This window comes from Arvicola amphibius, chromosome 4 (genome assembly GCF_903992535.2).
Source record: "Arvicola amphibius chromosome 4, mArvAmp1.2, whole genome shotgun sequence".
In the NCBI taxonomy this organism is placed as follows: Eukaryota; Metazoa; Chordata; class Mammalia; order Rodentia; family Cricetidae; genus Arvicola; species Arvicola amphibius.
Genome location: NC_052050.1, coordinates 40845683 through 40866560, shown reverse-complemented (window position 1 = coordinate 40866560; position 20878 = coordinate 40845683). Strand labels below are relative to the sequence as shown.

The following is a 20878-nucleotide window of genomic DNA, read 5'->3' as shown; positions in this document are numbered from 1 at the left end:
TCCCCTACCCCCCCTCTGTCTTTTCCTCACAATTAGCCCAGGTTGGCCTGGAACACTTTATGTGGACTAGGTTGTCCTTAAACTCAGAGAGTTCTGCCCACCTCTGCCTTACAAGTGCTGGGACTGAAATTGTGTGTCATTACATGCTGCAGTCAACCTAATTTCCTTAAATCAGGATCCATAACACTTAGGTCACTGGCTAATCTGTGACAGCTCCCTATGCTACTTCAATCCATTCAGCAGTGGCTAAGGTAAGCAGAGTCACCAGAGTCACATGGTGTAAGACGTGGACATTTAGAGCAGCCAAAGGCAAAGACAGGAGTTGGGTTTTTTTTTTTCTGAGACAGGGTTTCTCTGTAGCTTTGGAGCCTGTCCTGGAACTCACTCTGTAGACCAGGCTGACCTCTAGCTCACAGAGATCCACCTGTCTCTGCCTCCCGAGTTCTGAGATTAAAAGTGTGTGAAGTCACCACCCAGCCGAGACAGAAGATTCTTTTTTTAAAAAAATATTTATTTATTATGTATACAGTGTTTTGTCTGTGTATATATACCTTGGCACCAGACCTCATTACAGATGGTTAATGAGCTGCCATGTGGTTACTGGGAATTGAACTCAGGACCACTGGAAGTGCAGTTATTGCTCTTAACCCCTGAGCTATCTCTGCAGCCTGAGACAGGAGATTCTTTCAGGCACTAATCTACCATGCATTTTGGGCTGTCATGTGTAAGACACTGTTGTAGGAGTTAGAATGCCAGCTGTCAGCATGAGAAGGTACCTTCTGGAGGGAGGAAGTAGACGGACTGAGGTGATGCTTGGTGAACTGCAGTATTATGACATCACTTTTAACGGAATGGTGCAGAAAGCCTTATATTATTGTTATTATTATTATTATTATTATTGGATTTGGTTTTGTGAGACGGGTTTGTAACTACCCTGGTCACTCTGCAGACCAGGCTGCCCTCAAACTCTCACAGATCTGCCTGCCTCTGCCTTTCAAGGGTTGTGCCACCACAGCCCGGCCAGAAAGCCTCGTGGCTGGATGTTCTGAGTTGAAATCTAAGGGACATAAAGGCAAAAGGTGAGAGTGATGGGAGATGAAAGTAGAAGAAAGAAGACGAGACAAAAAAAAGCCAACTGAGCAGATGGAGAAGTGGAATGTAGGAACAGAGTTTGCAGTGTTTTGTGGCGTGGGGGAGACCTCACCAGACTCTGCCAAGCCTCTGGGGCTAGCTACAGGCAAAGCCAGTAGGAAGAGTCTCAAAGTCAGGAGAACAGAGGCCAGGACAACTGCAAGAAGGTGGGTGTGAGCTTTTTGTCATGCCCAGAACTTAACACTTCTGAAAATTACTATATTTGTAGTCTACTTAAGTTTAGAGACGTGGCTGTCAGTGTAGCCAGTAGCTGACCACTGACGAGCAGATAGTGTTCCTTGCAATAGCCACTGCTCCATAGTTTTATGTAAGGAAGACGTTAGGTCGGAAGAAAACATTTGTCATAAGATTCCCATATTATCTCATGTTCTTACAGCAACCTGGTGAGCTGGGTTTTATTACCCCTGTCTTCTAGATAGGAAAGCTCAAGATGAAAACGATGAAGATCCCTTAGAAGTCAGCATCTACTAGTAGTCAGCTTATGGTTTACACCAAATATGTTATTTCCAAAGCCTATGGTTCTTTCATTGCATTTTCTGAATGGTTATTAAATTGAAATGGCCAAGAAAACATATGGAACCCGGTAATAGTGGCACACTAAAGAGTCCCAGCACTGATCTCCATGGTGGACTGATCTCCATGTTTACGGCCAGCCTGGTCTACAGAGTGAGTTCCCAGACAGCCAGGGCCACACAGAGAAACCTTGTCTTGAAAAACCAATTTAAAGAAATAATACACAGGGGGCTGGAGAGATGGCTCAGAGGTTAAGAACACTGACTGCTCTTCCAGAGGTCCTGAGTTCAATTCCCAGCAACCACATGGTGGCTCACAGCCATCTATAATGAGATCTGCAGCCCTCTTCTGGCATGCAAGCATACATGGAAGGAATGTTGTGTACATAATAAATAAATAAATCTTTAAAAAGAAAAAAGAAGTAATACACAGTCATCAAGATGACACAGCAGGTAAGGATGCTTGTTGCCAGCATGAGTACCTGAGTTCAATTTCTGTGATGGAGGTTACTGACTTCTGCAAGTGTCCTCTGATTTCCACATGCAAGCCATGGCATGTGAGCTCCCACATACAGACGGAAGTAAATATGATTAAAAGATTTAAAAACTGCAGCAGCAAATTAATCCAGTATAATATCATTAGCTCTCCATCAGGTTGAGAAAGGAAAGCCTCCTTTGAGGGGAAAACAAGGTCAGAGTATTCCACTGAGGTAGGAAGAATTTCAAGGTTCAGAGAATTTAGAAGCCAGTTCACGTGACACAGTAAAGTTAGGAATCCTGTCACCAGCTCGATGAGATGTTATCCAGTGTTCGTTACTAGGGGGCAGGCTGGAGAGACGGCTCAGAGGGTAAGAACACTGACTGCTTTTCCAGAGGCTTTCAGTTCAGTTCCCAGCAACCACATGGTGGCTCACAGCCATCTGTAATAAGATCTGGTGCCTTCTTCTGGCCTTCGGGGTACATGCAGGCAGAACACTGTATACATAATAACTAAACCTTTTAAAAAAAAAGGAAAACCTACTGGGGTTAGGGATATATTCCCTACCCATTCTCAGCTGCCAGATTAGGACATCACCAAATCACCTATTCCCTTCAGTTTCCTTAGTTAGTAAAGAGTTAAATATCTTCTTCACAAAGCATTAACAGATAAAATGAGACAGATATGAAAACTGTTTAATCCAGGGGCTGGAGAGATGCCTCAGAGGTTAAGAGCACTGGTTGCTCTTCCAGAAGTCCTGAAGTCAATTCCCAGCATCTCACAGCCATCTATAATGGGATCTGGTGCCCTCTTCTGGCCTGCAGGAGTACATGCAGACAGAAGACTGTATACATAATAAAGAAATCAATCTTTCTTAAAAAATATTTATTGCCGGGCGGTGGTGGCGCACGCCTTTAATCCCAGCACTCGGGAGGCAGAGGCAGGCGGATCGCTGAGTTCGAGGCCAGCCTGGTCTACAAGAGCTAGTTCCAGGACAGGCTCTAGAAACTACAGGGAAACCCTGTCTCAAAAAACCAAAAAAAAATATATATATATATATATTTTTAAAATTATTTATTTATTTATTTTTTACTTTTTGTGCATTGGTATTTTGCGAGGTGTCAGGTCCCCTGGAGGTAGAATTATCAGCAGTTGTAAGCTGCCATGTGGGTGCTGGGAAGTGAATCCAGGTCCTCTGGAGGAACCGCCAGTGCTCTTAACCGCTGAGCCGTCTCTCCAGCCCCTAAATATATCAATCTTTAAAACAAAAAAGAAAATTGATGAGTCCAGTCCCACAGGAGTGCAATTGGTCTTATTTACAGTTTCTTCCATAGCACAGCTATTTCATGGCTGGATTGTCATGTCTCGGTGGCATTGTTTAAGCAACATTCCTAGGTTAAATCTTAGTGGTCACATAAAGTGTGCTTTTTTTCTTTCCTTGATATTTTCACAGATATCTGATTACAGATGAAGGAATTTATAGGAAAAATTTGTTCTATTGTTGGGCTGGGAAGCTGGGGTGAGTCATCTGTGTGAATCTCAAGAACTGTTTAGATTGAATGAGTGGGTCAAAGATGATTTTCAATTCAGTATGTGAAGCTCTGTCCGAAGATGGAATGGGTATTTGGGAAAGATAGTGTACTATGTCGCTGGTGATTTCATTAGCACAGGAAGGGAGTGTGTGTGTGTGTGTCCTTTCTGCAAGACATTTGAATGAACCCGAACGGTGCTATTTCCTGCCATTCAACAGGCAATTTGAAAGGTCATCTGTCGCTATGAATGACTGGTCGAATGTGGATACTATAAAAATAGCCAACCTGCTTCCCTTGACCACCTAGGCAGGTAGGGACTAACTTCGGTCTTGTCTTCTCAGAGTTGGCCGCAAGATGGTGCTGGGGAGCTCGCATGCCAAGGACGGGACGCTCCTGGTTCACCCGACCGGCAGAGACTACAACTCCCGGGGTGCCCTGGGAAGGGAGGCGGGGGGCCCCGCGGGAGGGACGCGAGGGCGGACCTTCCGGGTGTGTGTTTCCGGCGTCGGTGGCGGCGGCCGGGGACGGTGTGAGAGCGGTAAGATGGCGGCCGCAGCGGTGGTGGAGTTCCAGAGAGCTCAGTCCCTACTCAGCACCGACCGGGAGGCCTCCATCGACATCCTCCACTCCATCGGTAAAGGTCCTCACGCCGTCCCCGCGGTCCCGCCGGCCCGGCACGGCCTGTGTCGGTCGGAGGCGGCAGCGAGGGACCGGGTTAGCCGGCTATGGTGCTGCTGACTCACTGTGTGTGAGGGGGGCCGGGCCGGGGGCGCAGGCCGCTCGGGGTCCCCGGAAGCTCCATGGCTTCCAGTCGGGCGGGAAGCCCCGAGGCAGCCCGCGCGTCCACCTGCTGGCTGCTGACTCACGGTGGGCGCAGCGCAGCGTGAGGGCCGGGCCGGGATCACTACCCCTTAGGGTCCCGGGATGTGGCCCGCACGAGCTGGCCCGCGGCTGAGAGCCGCTGCTGGTTACACACGGGTCGCAGAGTGTGTTCTTGAGTGACCTGGGCGACAGCCGCGCAGGACTGGCATTTCCCGCCGTTGTTATCAGCACAGGTTGCTCCGGGTGGGAACGCGAGCGCCTCTCTTGGAGTTTTCTTCCGCGGGACGCTGGGCGCTGCTGCTCACCCCCGTTCCCCGGCAGCAGCAAAGGAGGGCCTCTCCTGGGGGTGGGAAGTTGAGGGGTGCCACACACCTCAGACTGGCATTTGGGGGAGGTGGCCAAGACGGTCCTCTGTCCGGTGTAGACTGTGAAGAGATGAAGTGTCGGGGTGGGACCGCCGGGACAGAGGAGGTGACTAATTCTCCCCAGTAGGGGTTGAAGTTAGTTCAGAGTTAGCTGTCTGTTGTTCAGGGAACTCTTTGGAACCGGCCGGCCGCACATTGCTGGAGGAAAAGAAAATTTTAACATCGTAGTGTGATTGTCAACTGAGGGCAACAGGAAAGTTGAAATAGGAGCCTTCGGCCGCTCGCTCTCTACTGGGATTCGGGTGTGAACAGAAATAAATGGACCATGGCAGAGAAGGCTTTTTACTTTTTACTCAGTCCTGGAGAGTTCGGGTAGGGCATGAACTCCTTGTGCTAATGTGATCGTTGCTGTGTAGCCCGGGAAGATTGGGATTAGCTCAACAAGTAGTGCGTGCAGGTGGATGTAGTACTCCCATGATCTTGATGCCGGTGTTGACTTAGTCTGCTGAGTTTCAGTTATCAAGACTTGCACAGAGAAAGGACAAGAGCTTGATGTCTTTATCTTCGGGGTACTAGAAAAGGAGCGGAAATGGTGATCACAGTGCATTTTGAAGGAATAATGATCGCGTGCCTTTCGAAGTTCTGATCCCGAGTCAGCCTTAGAACAGAGTGCCAGAGTCATCCGACTATTGCTTCATAGGTGTTTTTCTGTGAACACAGTTCATATTTAGAACTGATCTGAGGAGCGTGAGTTTGAACTTTTTTTGTGCTTAGTGCTTAATTCGCTTGCCTTTCAGAAAGTAGAAATTACTGATAAACGTTCCATTAGAGCATTTCTTGGTTGTTCACTTCACTAAAGGAGAGTCCCCAGCAGGCTTCCCTGTTAGAGCAGGCTTGAGTCATGATGGGTGACAGCCTTACTTTTCCCAACTCCATCATGAAGTATCAAAGTCTTGGTTTTTGTCAAGTCATGATGGTTTATAAGAGCAGTGGTTACTAGCCATGGTCACCAGAATAAGCACTGCAGGCTGTGGAGAGGCTGTTTGAGGTTCAGGTGGCTGAATAATTATTAACAGTTGAAAGTGGGACAGACAGAAAGTTATTTTAACAGGACCTCAATCCATTATGAGGTGGCAGTCTCGCCTAAGTGTAACTACTGAGCGTCACATCAAAGCTTGGTAGGGAATTGTCTAGAATTGCTTTATAGGATTGTTTATTCCTAATAACATTCTTTAGTTGAAGCTTTTATAGACTTAAAAGTTTGTTGAAAGACTTGGTTATAGTCATCAATAACTTTATAATTTGATTTTAGTTTATCATAGGTAAATGCACAGGCATTTTCCTAAAAATATCTTCATACAACATAGTGTCTAGCATGGGGGTCATTACCATAATTGGGAAGAATTTGCTTTAGTTTTACTTTTAACAAGTACAGCAGCAGAAATTTCAGTATCTGGGTGAGATGAATTCTAAGGGATTGATAAAAAAGACCCACTTAAAGAGAAGATTTTTATTTTTTATTTTTTTCCTGAGATGAGGTTTTGCTGTAACTTTGGAGACAGTCCTGAAACTAGCTCTTATAGACCAGGCTGGCCTTGAACTCACAGAGATCCTCTTGTCTCTACTTCCTGAGTGCTGGGATTAAAGGCATGCGCCACCACTGCCGAGCAGAGTATTTTTTTATTCTTATGAGGCATGTTCTATAGATACTTGGGCATTTTACCTTTTTAAGCCCGTATTTCTTTGATGGTTTCATTTGAGATGTATGCATATTTTGTCTCCATATCATGTGCATGCCTGGTGCTTCTAGGGGTCAGAAAAGGCCATCAGATCCCCTAGAACTGGAGTTACAGATGGTTGTGACCCACCATATGGGTGCTGGGATTTGAACCCTGGTCCTCTGGAAGAACAGTCAGTGCTTTTAACCACTGAGTCGTAGCTTTGGTAGTTTCATTTGGGAAATACGGTAGAGTTCATAATAGGTCTTTTAAGGATGAACTTTCCCCTTGTGTCATTTTTTTTTTTTAAAAAAATCATATTTTAAGAGTTTATTTTCTTTTTTCAGTGAAACGTGACATTCAAGAAAATGATGAGGAGGCAGTCCAGGTTAAAGAGCAGAGCATCCTTGAACTGGGGTCTCTCCTGGCGAAGACTGGACAAGCTGCTGGTAAGTCTTACAAACAGATTGTACCTATAATGCTTTTGTCTGAAACATCAGGGGGCGTTTCCCTTAGAACACCAGACTGTACCTAACACCCAGTTCATTTATTTTCCTAACAACTGTTGTTCTTCAATTTTGTAACAGAAAAGTGTAGAATTTGTTCTACATGTGAGGGAAAGTTCTGTTTTTGTTGGAATGTAGTGATCTGTGATTTGTTTCTTATTTTTGAATTATTGTATTTCCTTACGTATGGGCAGGAGCAGTCTTCAGCAATTTCATTGACTAGCTCTGGTATATTTAAAGAGAGTGACTTTAGGTTCTTTATTTGAAAATAGGGCTATGGATTGTATCTAAGTGACTCACTTTTTCTGATGCAGAGTGAGTAAGACATAAAGTAGTGCCTTCCTAAGACTTCTTTGGTGCTGGGGACTTTTGCACTTTGTTATTCAGGTGTGCTAGTGGTACTGGCTGGACTTAAAGGTGATAGTTCTGTTGACTAGAAAGGACCTGTGATCTGTAAAATGGTAATAATATTATGTGTGCTTAAACTTAAGTGAGTAATTTTTGTCTCTTTAAAGTGGACTTAGAGGGTCTGGAGAGATGGCTCAGGAGTTGTGAGTATTTATTGCTCTTGTAGAGGATCTGGACCAGCACCCACATGGCATCTCATAATTATCTATAACTACTGTCTTAGGGGATCTGATGCCCTTGTCTGACCTCTGAGGGCACCAGGCATGCTCATGGTACACAGATGTACATTCATATGCATAGTATAAATCATAAAAGAAGTTAAGTTGAATTTAGAATTACTTGATTAGAATGAAGTGAGTTCTGGGAAGTCACTTCATGTGTTACTTTCTTTCAGTTTATGTAGTAAACTCAGAGAGTGGTGTATCCAGATAGTATAATAAAATTTCTTGAGCTTGTAAATAAAGATCTGTAATTAATGATAATTTGTCTTTCTAATTACTGGCTCAATAAGTAAAAAGTTAAGAAAAGATGTGAATGATGCATACCTGTTATCTTAACACTTTGGAGAAGAGGCAGTTAATTTCTGTGAGTTTGAGATCAACTCAGTCTACGTAGTGAGTTCTAGGACAATCAGGACTATATAGTGAAATCCTGTCTCAAAAAAAAAAAAAAAAGAAAGAAAAGAAAAGAAATCAAACCCTAACAAAACCAACCTTGTATCTAGTATATACAGTGAATGTTTCTCAATAATTTCTCTCTAGTGAGGTTTCTGAAACCCCATTTCCTGCTTCTCTTCTTCAGTCTTCCCTCTCTAATGTGATGTAATGTCTTCAAAAGCTCTTCTGTCCACTTACTGTTTCCTAAGACAGTTTGATCTTTATGGGTCGGTATTCACAGAGCAGAAATCTTAAGGTCTTGGAGTCTCTTGTATTAATTTACCTATCTGTGCAATTAACTATATGATAAGACTTCTATTGACTATTAGCTTTGAAAATATGTCTTTCCCCTTAATGTTCAGTTTTGTTTTATTGTGCATTTGATAATTACTTGGCACTATGTGAAGTACCCTACCTAAAAAGTTTAAGATAGGATTTCTGGTGGAAAATAGTACTTGGAGGCCAATGAATAAGATAAGGTCTGATTTATAGTAGTAATTGAAAGTAATTCTGAGCATTAACAAACACGATGCCTAAGTTCAGGGTCTGTGGAAATTTTCTCCCAGGACTTGATAAAAAGATCTGCTGAGTCTGTTAGGTTCTAAGAAGGAGATTCTGATCATAATTCCCATGATACTGGGAGTATGATTTTTATGAAATTAAAGGAATATACAAACATGGAAAGAAACTGAATGTGTATAAGAATTAACACTCAATAGTAATAGACTAAAATAGAAAATGAGATTAAAAACATAGTTCAGATCATGTGTTCCTCTGTTGAGGTAAGAATAGTATTTAGAGAAAATAATGCTAGCAGATGCTAGAGATAAAGGCAGACACCTTAGCTCATGTCTCACTTCTGCCTTTTCTAGGAAGGAAAATGGTTTTCAAACAGAAAAGATAAAATAACATCAGAGAATTAAAGATAAGGTAGGTGAGAGAAGAGAGAACACATGGTCTTTATAAGTTCCTTTCTCTTGGCTCTGACAGTTTTTGTATGTTGGCATCAAAGGAGTACTAGCAGATAGACGTGCAGAGAAGTCATGAGGACGAAGTATATGCACACTGAGAGGAGGCAAATATTATTCCATTTTTCAGAAAGGTAATGAGAAGGCTAGATTAAACTATTCCAAACTGTTGGGTGATGGTGGCATATGCCAGGCAGGTGAATCTCTCTGAATTTGAGGCCAGCTTGGTCTACAGAAGATCAAGTTCCAGGACAGCCAAGGTTGTTATGGAGAGAAGCCTTGTCTTGAAAATACCACCCCCCAAAAAAAGATTGGAATAAGCTGCTTTCTGAATATATTAGTTACTGAAATATAAAAGAAAGAATATTGTATCAGACTACTTATAATAAACTCTCACAAACTACAAATGTAGTTTGTAGTGGAAAACTTGCCAGCCAGGTGCTCACCTCAACCTCTACATGCATATACACAAGTCATGCTTGTATAGAATAATTATAATTTGCATAAATTTAAAAAAGTAAGCAGGGCAGTGGTTGTGCACATCTTTAGTCCTAGCACTCAGGAGGCAGAGGCAGGAGGATCTCTGAGTTTGAGGCCAGCCTGGTCTACAGAGCCAGTTCCAGGATAGCCAGCAGCCAGGATTGTACGCAGAGAAACCATGCCTTGAGCAAACAACAACAAAAACAAAAAAGAAAAAAGAAAAAAAATAAGGTTTTGTGTATGTTTGTCTATCTTGTTCTTTTTCGTGTCTGTTTTATTCTTTTGAGACAGTATCTCTGTAGTCTAGGCTATGTCAAAGTCACTGTGTAGATCTTGAACTCACTCATTGTGATTCTACTGCCTTAGTCTTGTGAATCCTGAATCCTTGGGTTATAGCATACCATGCCCCATGCCAGGCTAGCTTTTTTTTTTTAAAGACAAGAAGTATTAGCCGGGTGGTGGTGGCGCACACCTTTAATCCCAGCACTCGGGAGGCAGAGGCAGGCGGATCTCTGTGAGTTCAAGACCAGCCTGGGCTACAAGAGCTAGCTCCATGACAGGCTCTAAAGCTGCAGAGAAACCCTGTCTCGAAAAACAAAAACAAAAAAAAAGGATTTATTTTGCCAGTGGTTCCAGAGCTTTCACTTATTGTCGTGGGAGGGTACAGGGTGCAACAGAACTGTTCAGCTCGTGGTGGACTGGAAGCAGAGAGAAAGGGCATAAGGAGTTGGTTTTTTTTTTTTTTTTTTTTCCTTTTTTCTTCTGAGACAGGTTTCTCTGTAGCTTTGGAGCCTGTCCTGGAACTAGCTCTTGTAACCAGGCTGGCCTAGAACTCACAGAGATCCTCCTGCCTCTGCCTCAAAGTGCTGGGATTAAAGGTGAACCATCAACGCCTGGCTATAAGAAGAAATTTGATGAGAGAAAAATTAGTGTCAACTGGAGTTAGTATGGAAGACTCAATAGTTCCTTAGCTGGTACTCCAAAGGCTACATAGAATTTAGGTAGATTAGAGAGACATCTCAGATGAGCTTCTGGCATGAAGGCAGCTTGAAAGCAGGCATATAATGAGTGTATGAGCATAAACAAGAGTGGAATGGAAAGAAGTTTCAGACATTGGAAGTCAAAGCTCAGTCCTGGAGAGTGAGGAGTGAACTTTATTGTTCTGTGTAGCTTACCCTTAGCACATTCTGTAGTTTGGTGCACCCTCTGAATTCAGGTAGATGAGGGTTTCAAGGACGCTGAATTTGAGTTCTCAGGAGGCCAAAGTTTGCTTGCCCTGAATTAGAGTTCTCAGGAGAATGAGTGTACAATTAGAGGATATTAAAGAGATGCTGGCACTAAGGTAACTTCAGCCTACATTCCCAAAATACTTCTTGTTTAGTTAAAGCATTGACTAGGTTTGGAAAGAGGGCTCAGGAAAGAATACTTGTTACTCTTGCAGAAGACCCAGGTTTGATTCCCAACACCCATATTGAGACACTTACAATTCCTTGTAACTCTAGCTCTAGGAGCATCTTGAGTCCTCTGATCTTTGACCTTCAAGGATATTTGTGCTTATGCAGTTGCACGAAAGCATAATTAAAAACAATAAAGATAAATATTTAAACTGGGCATGGTAGCACCGCCTTTAATCCCAGCACTCAGGAAGCACAGGCAGGTGGCTCTCTGTGTGTTCAAGGCCAAACTGCTACACAAATTGAGTTCCAAGACAGCTAAGGCCTTTAGTCCCAGTACTTGGGAGGCAGAGGAGGAGGATCAGGACAGCCAGCCAGGACTGTTACACAGAGAAACCCTGTCTCAACCCCCCCCCCCCCAAAAAAAAAAAAAAAAAAAAAGGGAAAAAGATAAACAACCAAATCTTTTTAAAAAAAAGCACTGTCTAATTTTTAAGACTTAACAAGTCCTTCTCTACTGCTACTAAAGTCACTTCCTTAGATTTCTTGAACTGCCCTCTTGTAAAAGGAGAAGAAAACTTTATGATGGACTGCTTTTTAAGTCATTGCTTAAGACAGACTTTGGAAATTAATGAAGAATATTTTTTTTTTAAAGATTTATTTATGGCCGGGCGGTGGTGGCGCACTCAGGAGGCAGAGGCAGGTGGATCTCTGTGAGTTTGAGGCCAGCCTGGTCTACAAGAACTAGTTACAGGATATGCCCCAAAGCTACAGAGAAACCCTGTCTTGAAAAACCAAACCAAACAAACAAATAAATTATTTGTTTGTTTGTTTGTTTATTTTTTGGGGGGGGTGCAATGAACTTTATTGATGGTATTCAAGAGAGTAGGGCTCCCTAAGCCCCTCCTGCTATTGTGGGGGTCTGGGATGGAAACTGTGAGGGAGATGCTCAGTGTCAAGGGTTGAGTTAGGACAGGGACTGCTCAGCAGCCGAGGGCCTCTCTCTTGCTGTGTCCTTGCTGGGATGGGTGGTCAGGGCAGGCAGGCTTCTTACTCCTTGGAGGCCATGTAGGCCATGAGGTCCACCACTCTGTTGCTGTAGCCAAATTCATTGTCGTACCAGGAAATGAGCTTCACAAAGTTGTCATTGAGAGCAATGCCAGCCCCAGCATCGAAGGTGGAGGAGTGGGAGTCACTGTTAAAGTCACAGGAGACAACCTGGTCCTCAGTGTAGCCCAGGATGCCCTTTAGTGGGCCCTCAGATGCCTGCTTCACCACCTTCTTAATGTCATCATACTTGGCGGCTTTCTCCAGGCGGCATGTCAGATCCACGACGGACACATTGGGGGTAGGAACACGGAAGGCCATGCCCGTGAGCTTCCCGTTCAGCTCTGGGATGACTTTGCCCACAGCCTTGGCAGTGCCAGTGGATGCAGGGATGATGTTCTGGGCAGTGCCACGGCCGTCTTGCCACAGCTTCCCAGAGGGGCCATCCACAGTCTCTGGGTGGCCATGATGGCATGGACTGTGGTCATGAGCCCTTCTACAATGCCAAAGTTGTCATGGATGACCTTGGCCAAGGGGGGCAAGCAGTTGGTGGTGCAGGAAGCATTGCTGACAATCTTGAGGGAATTGTCATACTTGTCATGGTTCACACCCATCACAAACATGGGGGCATCCGCAGAAGGGGCGGAGATGATGACCCTTTTGGCCCCACCCTTCAAGTGGGCCCCAGCCTTCTCCATGGTGGTGAAGACACCGGTCGACTCCACAACATACTCAGCGCCGGCATCACCCCATTTGATGTTGGCAGGATCTTGCTCCTAGAAGATGGTGATGGCCTTCCCGTTGATGACGAGCTTCCCGTTCTGTTCTCAGCCTTGACTGTGCCTTTGAACTTGCCGTGGGTAGAGTCATACTGGGACATGTAGACCACGTAGTTGAGGTCGATGAAAGGGTCATTGATGGCAACAATGTCCACTTTGCCAGACGTGAAGGCAATCCTGGTAACCAGGCGTCCAATACGGCCAAATCCGTTCACTCCGACCTTCACCATTGTGTCTCTGGAACTAGGCTGGCACTGCATGAAAAGAAGCAGCTGTCTCTAGAACAGGGAGGAGCAGAGCAAATAATTTATTTATTATGTAAATAATACATTGTTCTACCTGCAGGCCAGAAGAGGGCGCCAGATCTCATGGATGGTTGAGAGCCACCATGTGGTTGCTGGAAATTAAGCTCAGGACTTCTGGAAGAACAGTCAGTATTTTTAACCACTGAGCCATTTCTCCAGCCCCTAATAAGGAATTTTTAAAGTGTATAGTGAAACTTTTAAGGACAAGACACCTGACCTCACTGTGCCAAGGAAGTGTTAGTGCTGAAATGCTACACAGGGAAACTTTAAAAGGGAGAGGGGCCTGGAGCTGGAAACCTCTGTCTTAGGGAAGCTGCCAGAGCATGGATTGGGAGATAAAAACATTACCCTTGTGACTTGACTTTATATTTGCTGGTTTGAGCAGGTGATTTTTGTCATGGTGGTAGTTGCACAGCGTATCTTATGTTCTGTAAACTGTTCTGTGAGAACAGAAGTGCTTCGCTTTGTGTCTTTGATTAAATGAGACATAGATGGGAGTTTCCCATGAATGATCCAGTGAATACAACTTTGGTATTCTGTTACTGCTGTGATTTAAAAGTTGCCCTTTTTTTTTTTTTTTTTTTTTTTTTTTTTGAGATATAGGGTCTCTGTGTAGTGGTGTAGCGTTGGGTGTTCTGGAATTCACAGAGATCTGCCTACCTCTGCCTCCCAAATACTGGGATTAAAAGTGTTTGCCATTATACCGCCTGACTTAAATTTTTTTTTAAGACATGGTCTCACACTGTAGCCCAGGTTGACTTTGAACTTATTATGAGGCTGACCTTAGAGTCCAGGTAATTCATCTGCCTCAACAACTGCTAGGACTGTGGATGTGATCCACCACATCTGGCTTTGCTGGGAAATTGTTAAGACTTGTAATGGGTTTCATTAGACTGAAACCAGGAATTTTTTTTTTTATTACAGTGGCTCAGTTTTTTTTTTAATAAGAGTTTTTTTTCAAACATTTGTTTATATAATGTATTTGTCTATATGTTGGAGGGTATATGCATGCCATGTTCTTGTGTGGAACTTAACAGACATTTGGTTCCAGTGGGCCATCAAACTTGACAAGTACCTTCACCCCAGGCTTAGTTGTTTTAAATGCCCATTTTGTTTCTAATTTTAAAATTTTCATTATATGTTCCGAATTGCTGCCCACACAGAGCTTGGCGGACTGCTGAAGTATGTGCGGCCTTTCTTGAACTCCATCAGCAAGGCTAAAGCCGCTCGTCTTGTCCGGTCTCTTCTTGATTTGTTTCTTGATATGGAAGCAGCTACAGGGCAGGAGGTAAGTTATAATAATGACAGGAAGTAGATAATATGATAAAAGTGTGTTTCAGTGAAAGATGCCTACTTCACTGTGGTTCTGTGTGGAAGGGATAGCTGGGAGGACGCTCAGGACTTATCATGTCAGTTTCTCTTTGTTACAGGGCATTTGATACTTTGAGTCTGTTCCATGCTTTGCTTTGTAAGTGGAGATTGTCAGTGGTCCCTGGAATCCTCATTACATCAGGGTCACAAACTGATTCTTGTCTTTGAGGTATTGTATTGCCACACCTTTGTAATGTTTTCTGTGTCTGTGGTACTTTTCATCTTGTGTCACAAAGTTTCTTATGAGCACCAATTAAGCCTTGTGGCATTCTTTCTTGTTATGTTTTGTGTGGCTTATGTGCCTTTATTAAGGGTGACCATCCATCTGTTGTGTTTCATGTGTTGGAAAGTGACTGATGTTTCTATACATGTTACTTACAGGTTTAAATTGGACTTTGAGCTGTTCAAAATCTTTTCTGGAACTCTAGTGTTTATAGTAATATTGTAGCCAATGGGGGTACAGTTGGAAAAATGCATTAATACTTTCATTAGAAGTATTTTAAAAGGGGAGGTAGATAATATATAATGTGTATGGTAATATATAAAGTCAGGGACTGGAATTGCCAGTTGTGTGTCTAATTTTCTCCTGTATCTTAGGTGGGCAGGCAGGTAAAGACAAAAGTTCAAATTAGTATATTGGTTGGAGTGAGGGATTTCGGAAATTAAGGACACATGGATCCCACTTTGGAATTATATTTTGTTAATTCTGGTTTTTTGCTTTGATGATGCTCTTTATTTATTTTATGTGCATCAGTATTTTGTCTGCATGTGCGTTTGCATACCACGTGTGTATCTGATACCCTAGGAGGGATAGAAGAGGGCATTGGATACCCTGGAACTAGTGTTTTGGATGGTAGTAAACCACCATGTGAGTGCTGGGAACTGAACTCAGGTCCTCTTGAAGAACAGTGAGTGCTCTTAACCACTGAGCCATCTCTTCAGCCCCACTCTGATGACTCTTTGAAGCCAAGCTATAAGCTTCATTTGCAGAGCAGTCTTTAAATTTACTTGTTTCTGGTTTATGACAGTAGGTCAAAATTGATAATTTTTAGAATTTAGATAATTTTTGAATCAAAGTATTATAGTTATTTTGGTGAATGAAAGAAAACATACTTTTTAGAAATGTTGATCTTATTATCAAGCCCTCAATTGTTTTCTAAACTGTTCTTTGTATTCATGAATTCTTTTGTTTGAATTAGAAAGCCTTAAAAACAGGTTGACCAATCAGTGTTGGCTTCCAACTAATAAATGCTACTTTGAACTTTTCATATTAAAAATTATTTAGACCATTTCTTTGCTCACTGAGGTCATTAGATTTGTTCCTCCCTTTAACAGAGTTGACTGGGTAGAACCGGTTTAGTTCACTCTTTTACTCCTTTTCTTCTTCATTTTTTTTTTTGAGACAGTCTCACTTATGTAGCCTTCGTCAGCCTGGAGCTGACTGTGCAGACTGCCATATTGGTTTGGAATTCAGAGAGATCTGCCTGCCCCTGCCTCTGGAGTGCTAGGATCAAAGGTGCTTACCAAAGTGCCCTTAATCCTCAGGCCTTTGTGGAAGTCTCAGCTTATAATTTAATTTGGTGCCCTTTTTTATTTGATCAGTGGGACTTTTGTTATATGGCTCCATGTCTGGTTAGACTCTCTCTTAACTGTGTTTATACATTGTAATTGTTTGTTTTCTCCAACTAATGACCGTTTTTCCTTTTCTTAGAGTAAAAGGAAGTTCTCAGACAAGTTGTTCTTTTAGAAAATTAGTTAAATAATTAATTTGTCCTTTCTTAAAGATGTCTCACTGTAGCCTGGCTCGTCTGGAACTTGCTATGTAGACCAGCCTGGTCTTACAACCATAGAGATCCTCCTGTGTCTGCTTTCCAAGTGCTAGAATTAAGGTGCACTCCTTGTACATTTGGCTCATTTGTCTTTTGAGTCAGGATCTCATAGCTCAAGCTGGTTTGGAACTTGAAACTTGAAATCCTTTTGTAGCTTTCTAAGTTTTGGGATTGCAGGTGTGCACTACCATGTCTGACTGCATGTCTTTTTCATATGTGTGTAACTTTAATGTTTAATAAAGGTTTTTTTTTTGACAATTAGCAATTTAGCTTTTATCAAAAAAACCCCAAGTCTCATTCCATTGATTGGAGTTTTTTTGATAGTTTTTATGGGTTATAGGTTATTTGCTATTAATAAAATTCCACTTTGTGTGTGTATATGTATGTGTACCTATGGCCTGTGATGCATGTGTGTGTGTCAGAAGACACTTGCCTGGGTTACAGGCATGTACCACCACACCTGACTTCATACCTTCTGTCTATATAAATTCTCTTAGTTCTGTCTAACCTCTTCCTGCCTAGCTATTGGCCATTCAGCTCTTTATTAAACCAATCAGAAGGCACCTTGGCAAAGATATATCTTCACAGTGTAAACAAACATTCTGAAACATTGATTCCTGCCCACCCTTTGTTTTTTGAGACATAGAGTTTGTCCTGGATGTGTAGACCAGACTGGCTTTGAACTCAGAGCCATCTGCTTCTGCCTAGTGCTGGGATCAAAGGTGTGTACCACTACCACCTGGCTTTATATTAGTTTTTCTTTTTAGCTACTTAAATTTTTTTTTAATCTAGTTTGTTTTTTGGATTTTTTTTTATACTGTCTTACTGTAAATAGACTGGCTAGCCTTGAACTCAGAGATCCATGTGCTGAGATTAAAGGTTTGCAATACCACTACTATCTGGCTATTTTCAAAGGTATTTTACCAAATAGTATTCTGAGAATTTTGTATCTCTTCTGCCTCTGCTTGATCCTTCAGTTGCTCTCCACTGTCAGCTGTAGGTAATTCATGGTTTTCTGGAGTACAGTATACTACAGCAGCTTTATCTTCCCTGTTCTGAATGCTGTTGAGTGCTTGGTTTTCTGAGATTGTCTACTCCTCATGCTATGCATTTTCCTTCTGTAATCCATCTCAAGTTCACTTTCTTGAACATTTTTTCCTGTTAATACTGATGTGATCTTAACTTTTTCAGTGACCCACATTATATTTTTATGTGTTATATTTATTATTATTTTATCTTATATGACAATTATGCATTTGCCTTATCATCTTTAATACAGTCTCGGTCAGGGGAATTATTCTATATCTTGTGGTAACTCAAGGCTTTTTTCATTACCAGTATATTTTGAACACTTAAAAACAATTTTTTTTAGATTTATTTTATGTGTATAGATGTCTGTGTGTCCAGTGCCAGAAGAAGTCAGAAAAGAATATTGGATCACTGGAACTGGAGATTAGAGGACATTGTGAGCTCCCATGTAGGTGCTTGGAACCGAACCCATGTTCTCTGCAAGAGCTGCCAGTGCTCTTAATAGCTGAGCTGTCTCTCTAGCACCTGGAGTAGTTTGTCTTAAAGGAATTACATATTTAGTACTTGAAGGAGTATACAGTCAGGTCTTGGGTGCTCAGAAAGTACTTTCTTGAATTAAGATCTGTGTTGTTTCTTTTTTTAACCCATTGATTTTATATGTATGGATGTTTTGTGTATCTGTGCACCAGGTGCAGTACCCTCAGAAGCCAGAAGAGGTCAGATCCGTGGGGACTAGATAGAGTTAGACAGTTGTGAGTCCCATGTGGGTACTGGAGATTGAACCTGGGTCCTCTAGAACAGACAGTGCTCTTTATCGCTGAGCCATCTCTCTAGCCCCTAGATTTAAAGGATATATGAGCATATCTCACTTTTCCTTTTGTCTGGGTGACTGAAAAGTTTTTGTTGTGGGGAAATTGATGCAGTGTTTATTCTTGCCTTTTTGAAGTTTTCTGAGTGATGTGAAAAGATGGAGAAGGCAGGCATAGATGGGTCATAGTTATAGTAGTCTTTTTTTTTCTTCTTCTTCTTGAGACAGGGTTTCTCGGAATAGCTCTGGCTCTCTTGGAACTCACTCTGTAGACCAGGCTGGCCTGCCTCTGCCTCCTATGTTGCCACCATGCATGGCAACAGCTGTAATAGTATTGAGGCCTGAGGCAAAGTTGGAGTTTAAAACTATTGCTAAGAGAGCTAGACTTGTTAAAGAGCTTTTCATCAAGAATATGAGGGAAGGGTGACAAGATGGCTCACTGGGTGAAGATGTTTGCTGCCAAGCTTAATGACCTGAGCTTGATCCTCGGTATCTACGTGGTGGATGGAAACACTAAATTACTCAGACAAAATAACTATGTAGCAAGCTCCAAGACCTTTTAAATTTTTGCCTGGGACTAGCTCTGGTTTTATAATTATCATTATAGATAAAGCAAACCATATGTTCTAATTGAAAATAGATTTCAAGGAGAGGTGGTGGTGGCACAAGCCTTTAATCCCAACACTTGGGAGGTAGAGGCGGATGGAGCTCTGTGAATTTGAGGCCATCCTGATCTATAGAGTGAGTTCCAGGACAGCCAGGACTTAACACAGAAAAACCCTGTCTCAAGAAACCAAAACCAAAATCAAACAAAACAAAAAAAAAACCCAAGACAAAACAAATTAACAAGAAAAAGAAAATAGATTTCAAATTCATTTGTAAAAGCAAAGAAACATTCTTGTTCTAGCGGAGTGTCAGTAGTGACCTTAACTGAAATTTTGGTTAAGGCAGAAAGAACTCTGGAGGTAGGGAAAATTCTGGTCCTAGTAGTTGATACATGATCTTGTGAAAATCACTTGTCTCTTTTAGTGGTATTTTGTTTATTATTATTATTACTGTTTTAATTTTTTTTTCTCATGGTTTATTTACTGTTTTAATTTATGTGCATTTGTGTTTTGCCTTTATGTATGTCTGCCTGTGTGAGAGTGTCAGATCCCTTGGAACTGGAGTCACATGTAGTTTTGAGGTGCTTTGTGGGTGCTGGGAATTGAACCTAGGACATCTGGAAGAGCAGCCAGTGCTTTCAACCACTGAGTCATCTCTAGCCCCTCAGATATTTATTGCAGTACTGCATTTATCGAGGAATGTACCAGTTTCTCAGCATTCATTTTGTGAATCTGAAAAAGTATTCCAGGTAAAACTGATGGATATTTCTTAGCCTCACAAGTCACATATGACTTAAAATTATTATATTTTCCTTGTTAAAAATATTCAACAAAATATTTTCAGTTTGCTGGTGAGTTCCAGCAAAGCCAGGTTTCTTTATAAGAAACCCTGTCTAAAAAAAAAAACAAAACCCAAAATTACACATACAAACACACACACACCATGTATATATTACTTATATCGTAACTACATATAACATTATATATACACTACACACTATACATACTATACACTATGTACATACATATATACAGACCCATATCCTGTCTGTCTGTCTGTCTGTCTGTCTGTCTGTCTGTCTGTCTGTCTGTCTGTCTTCAGTTCACCCATATCATGAATATATTTTGTTTGGCTTTTCAGAACACAACACAAACTCTAAGGTTGTGATTTGATTTGCTTTTAGTTTAATTTTTCTTCCGTTTTACCATTGTTTGAAGTCTGTTGTGCTTAGTATTAGAAATTAGATAACCACCAGGGGGCTTCATTGAGGAGTTAGGAAGATTTCATTGATCTCATCGTAGTGAATTGTTTTAATGTTATTTTTGTTTGCTTAATGAGCTTGTCAATCCTTTCATGTTAGATTATTTCCTTCAGTTTTCTTCCCTTACAGGATGTCTCAGGAGAACTTTGCATTTATATAAGAATCCATTGCATTAGCAGTTCTCCAGAAAAGTTCAGCTTTCATTTCATTGCCTTGTGGTCTTTAATTCTGAATAGCAGCAACCTTAATAAAAACAAAAACAAAAACTTAACTCCTGGAAGCCATAGAAAAGCTACAGTACTTCATGTGCATTCTGTCAAAGCTAGGATGTTTTGGGTACCAAAGGCATGTACTGTCTCACATAGAATGCTACATTTTGTTACTTTGTATATCTTACTACTGTTTGGGTGTCAGACATCTGGGGATTCAGAGCTTTTTTAAATGTGTTAGGCAATTCTATGCTCTTCCCTTTTACAGTATCTATTTTTCCTGTATGAATGATAATAAATTGGCTAGTTGTGCTTAATGATAAAGAGCAAGCTAGATGTTTTGAGCCTTACCATTAACTTTTAGGAACAAGACTTTTTGTTGTTGTTTTCCAGACAGGGCTTCTCAGTATAACAATTCTGGCTGTCCTGGAACTCTGTTTGTAGACCAGAGATTCTCCTGCCCCTTTCTTCCGAGTACTGAGATTAAAGGTGTGCAGTACTACTGCCTGGCAGGAACAAGGCTTTTTTGTGCTTGGAATTTCACCTCTTTTTCCTAGCATAGTCATAGTATTTTATTTTACTCTTTTCAACTATTCAGGAAGAGATTTGTACTTTAAAGATACCTATGATGTCAAAAAAAAAA

At 41.8% G+C, this 20878-nt stretch overlaps 1 protein-coding gene and 1 pseudogene across 1 annotated transcript in view; one reads left to right on the top strand and one right to left on the bottom strand.

The window, feature by feature from the left end:
* Positions 1-4175: 4175 nt before the first annotated feature.
* The window catches only part of Psmd11 (proteasome 26S subunit, non-ATPase 11), a 36346-nt gene continuing 19643 nt past the window's right edge, over positions 4176-20878 (top strand). Inside the window, exons 1-3 of the mRNA XM_038326407.2 lie at positions 4176-4308; positions 6927-7028; positions 14286-14410. Of these exons, the coding sequence (XP_038182335.1) occupies positions 4218-4308; positions 6927-7028; positions 14286-14410 (318 nt within the window). The 5' untranslated portion in view covers positions 4176-4217. The remainder of the gene's footprint in view (positions 4309-6926; positions 7029-14285; positions 14411-20878) is intronic.
* Positions 12042-13047, bottom strand: LOC119812064 (annotated as a pseudogene).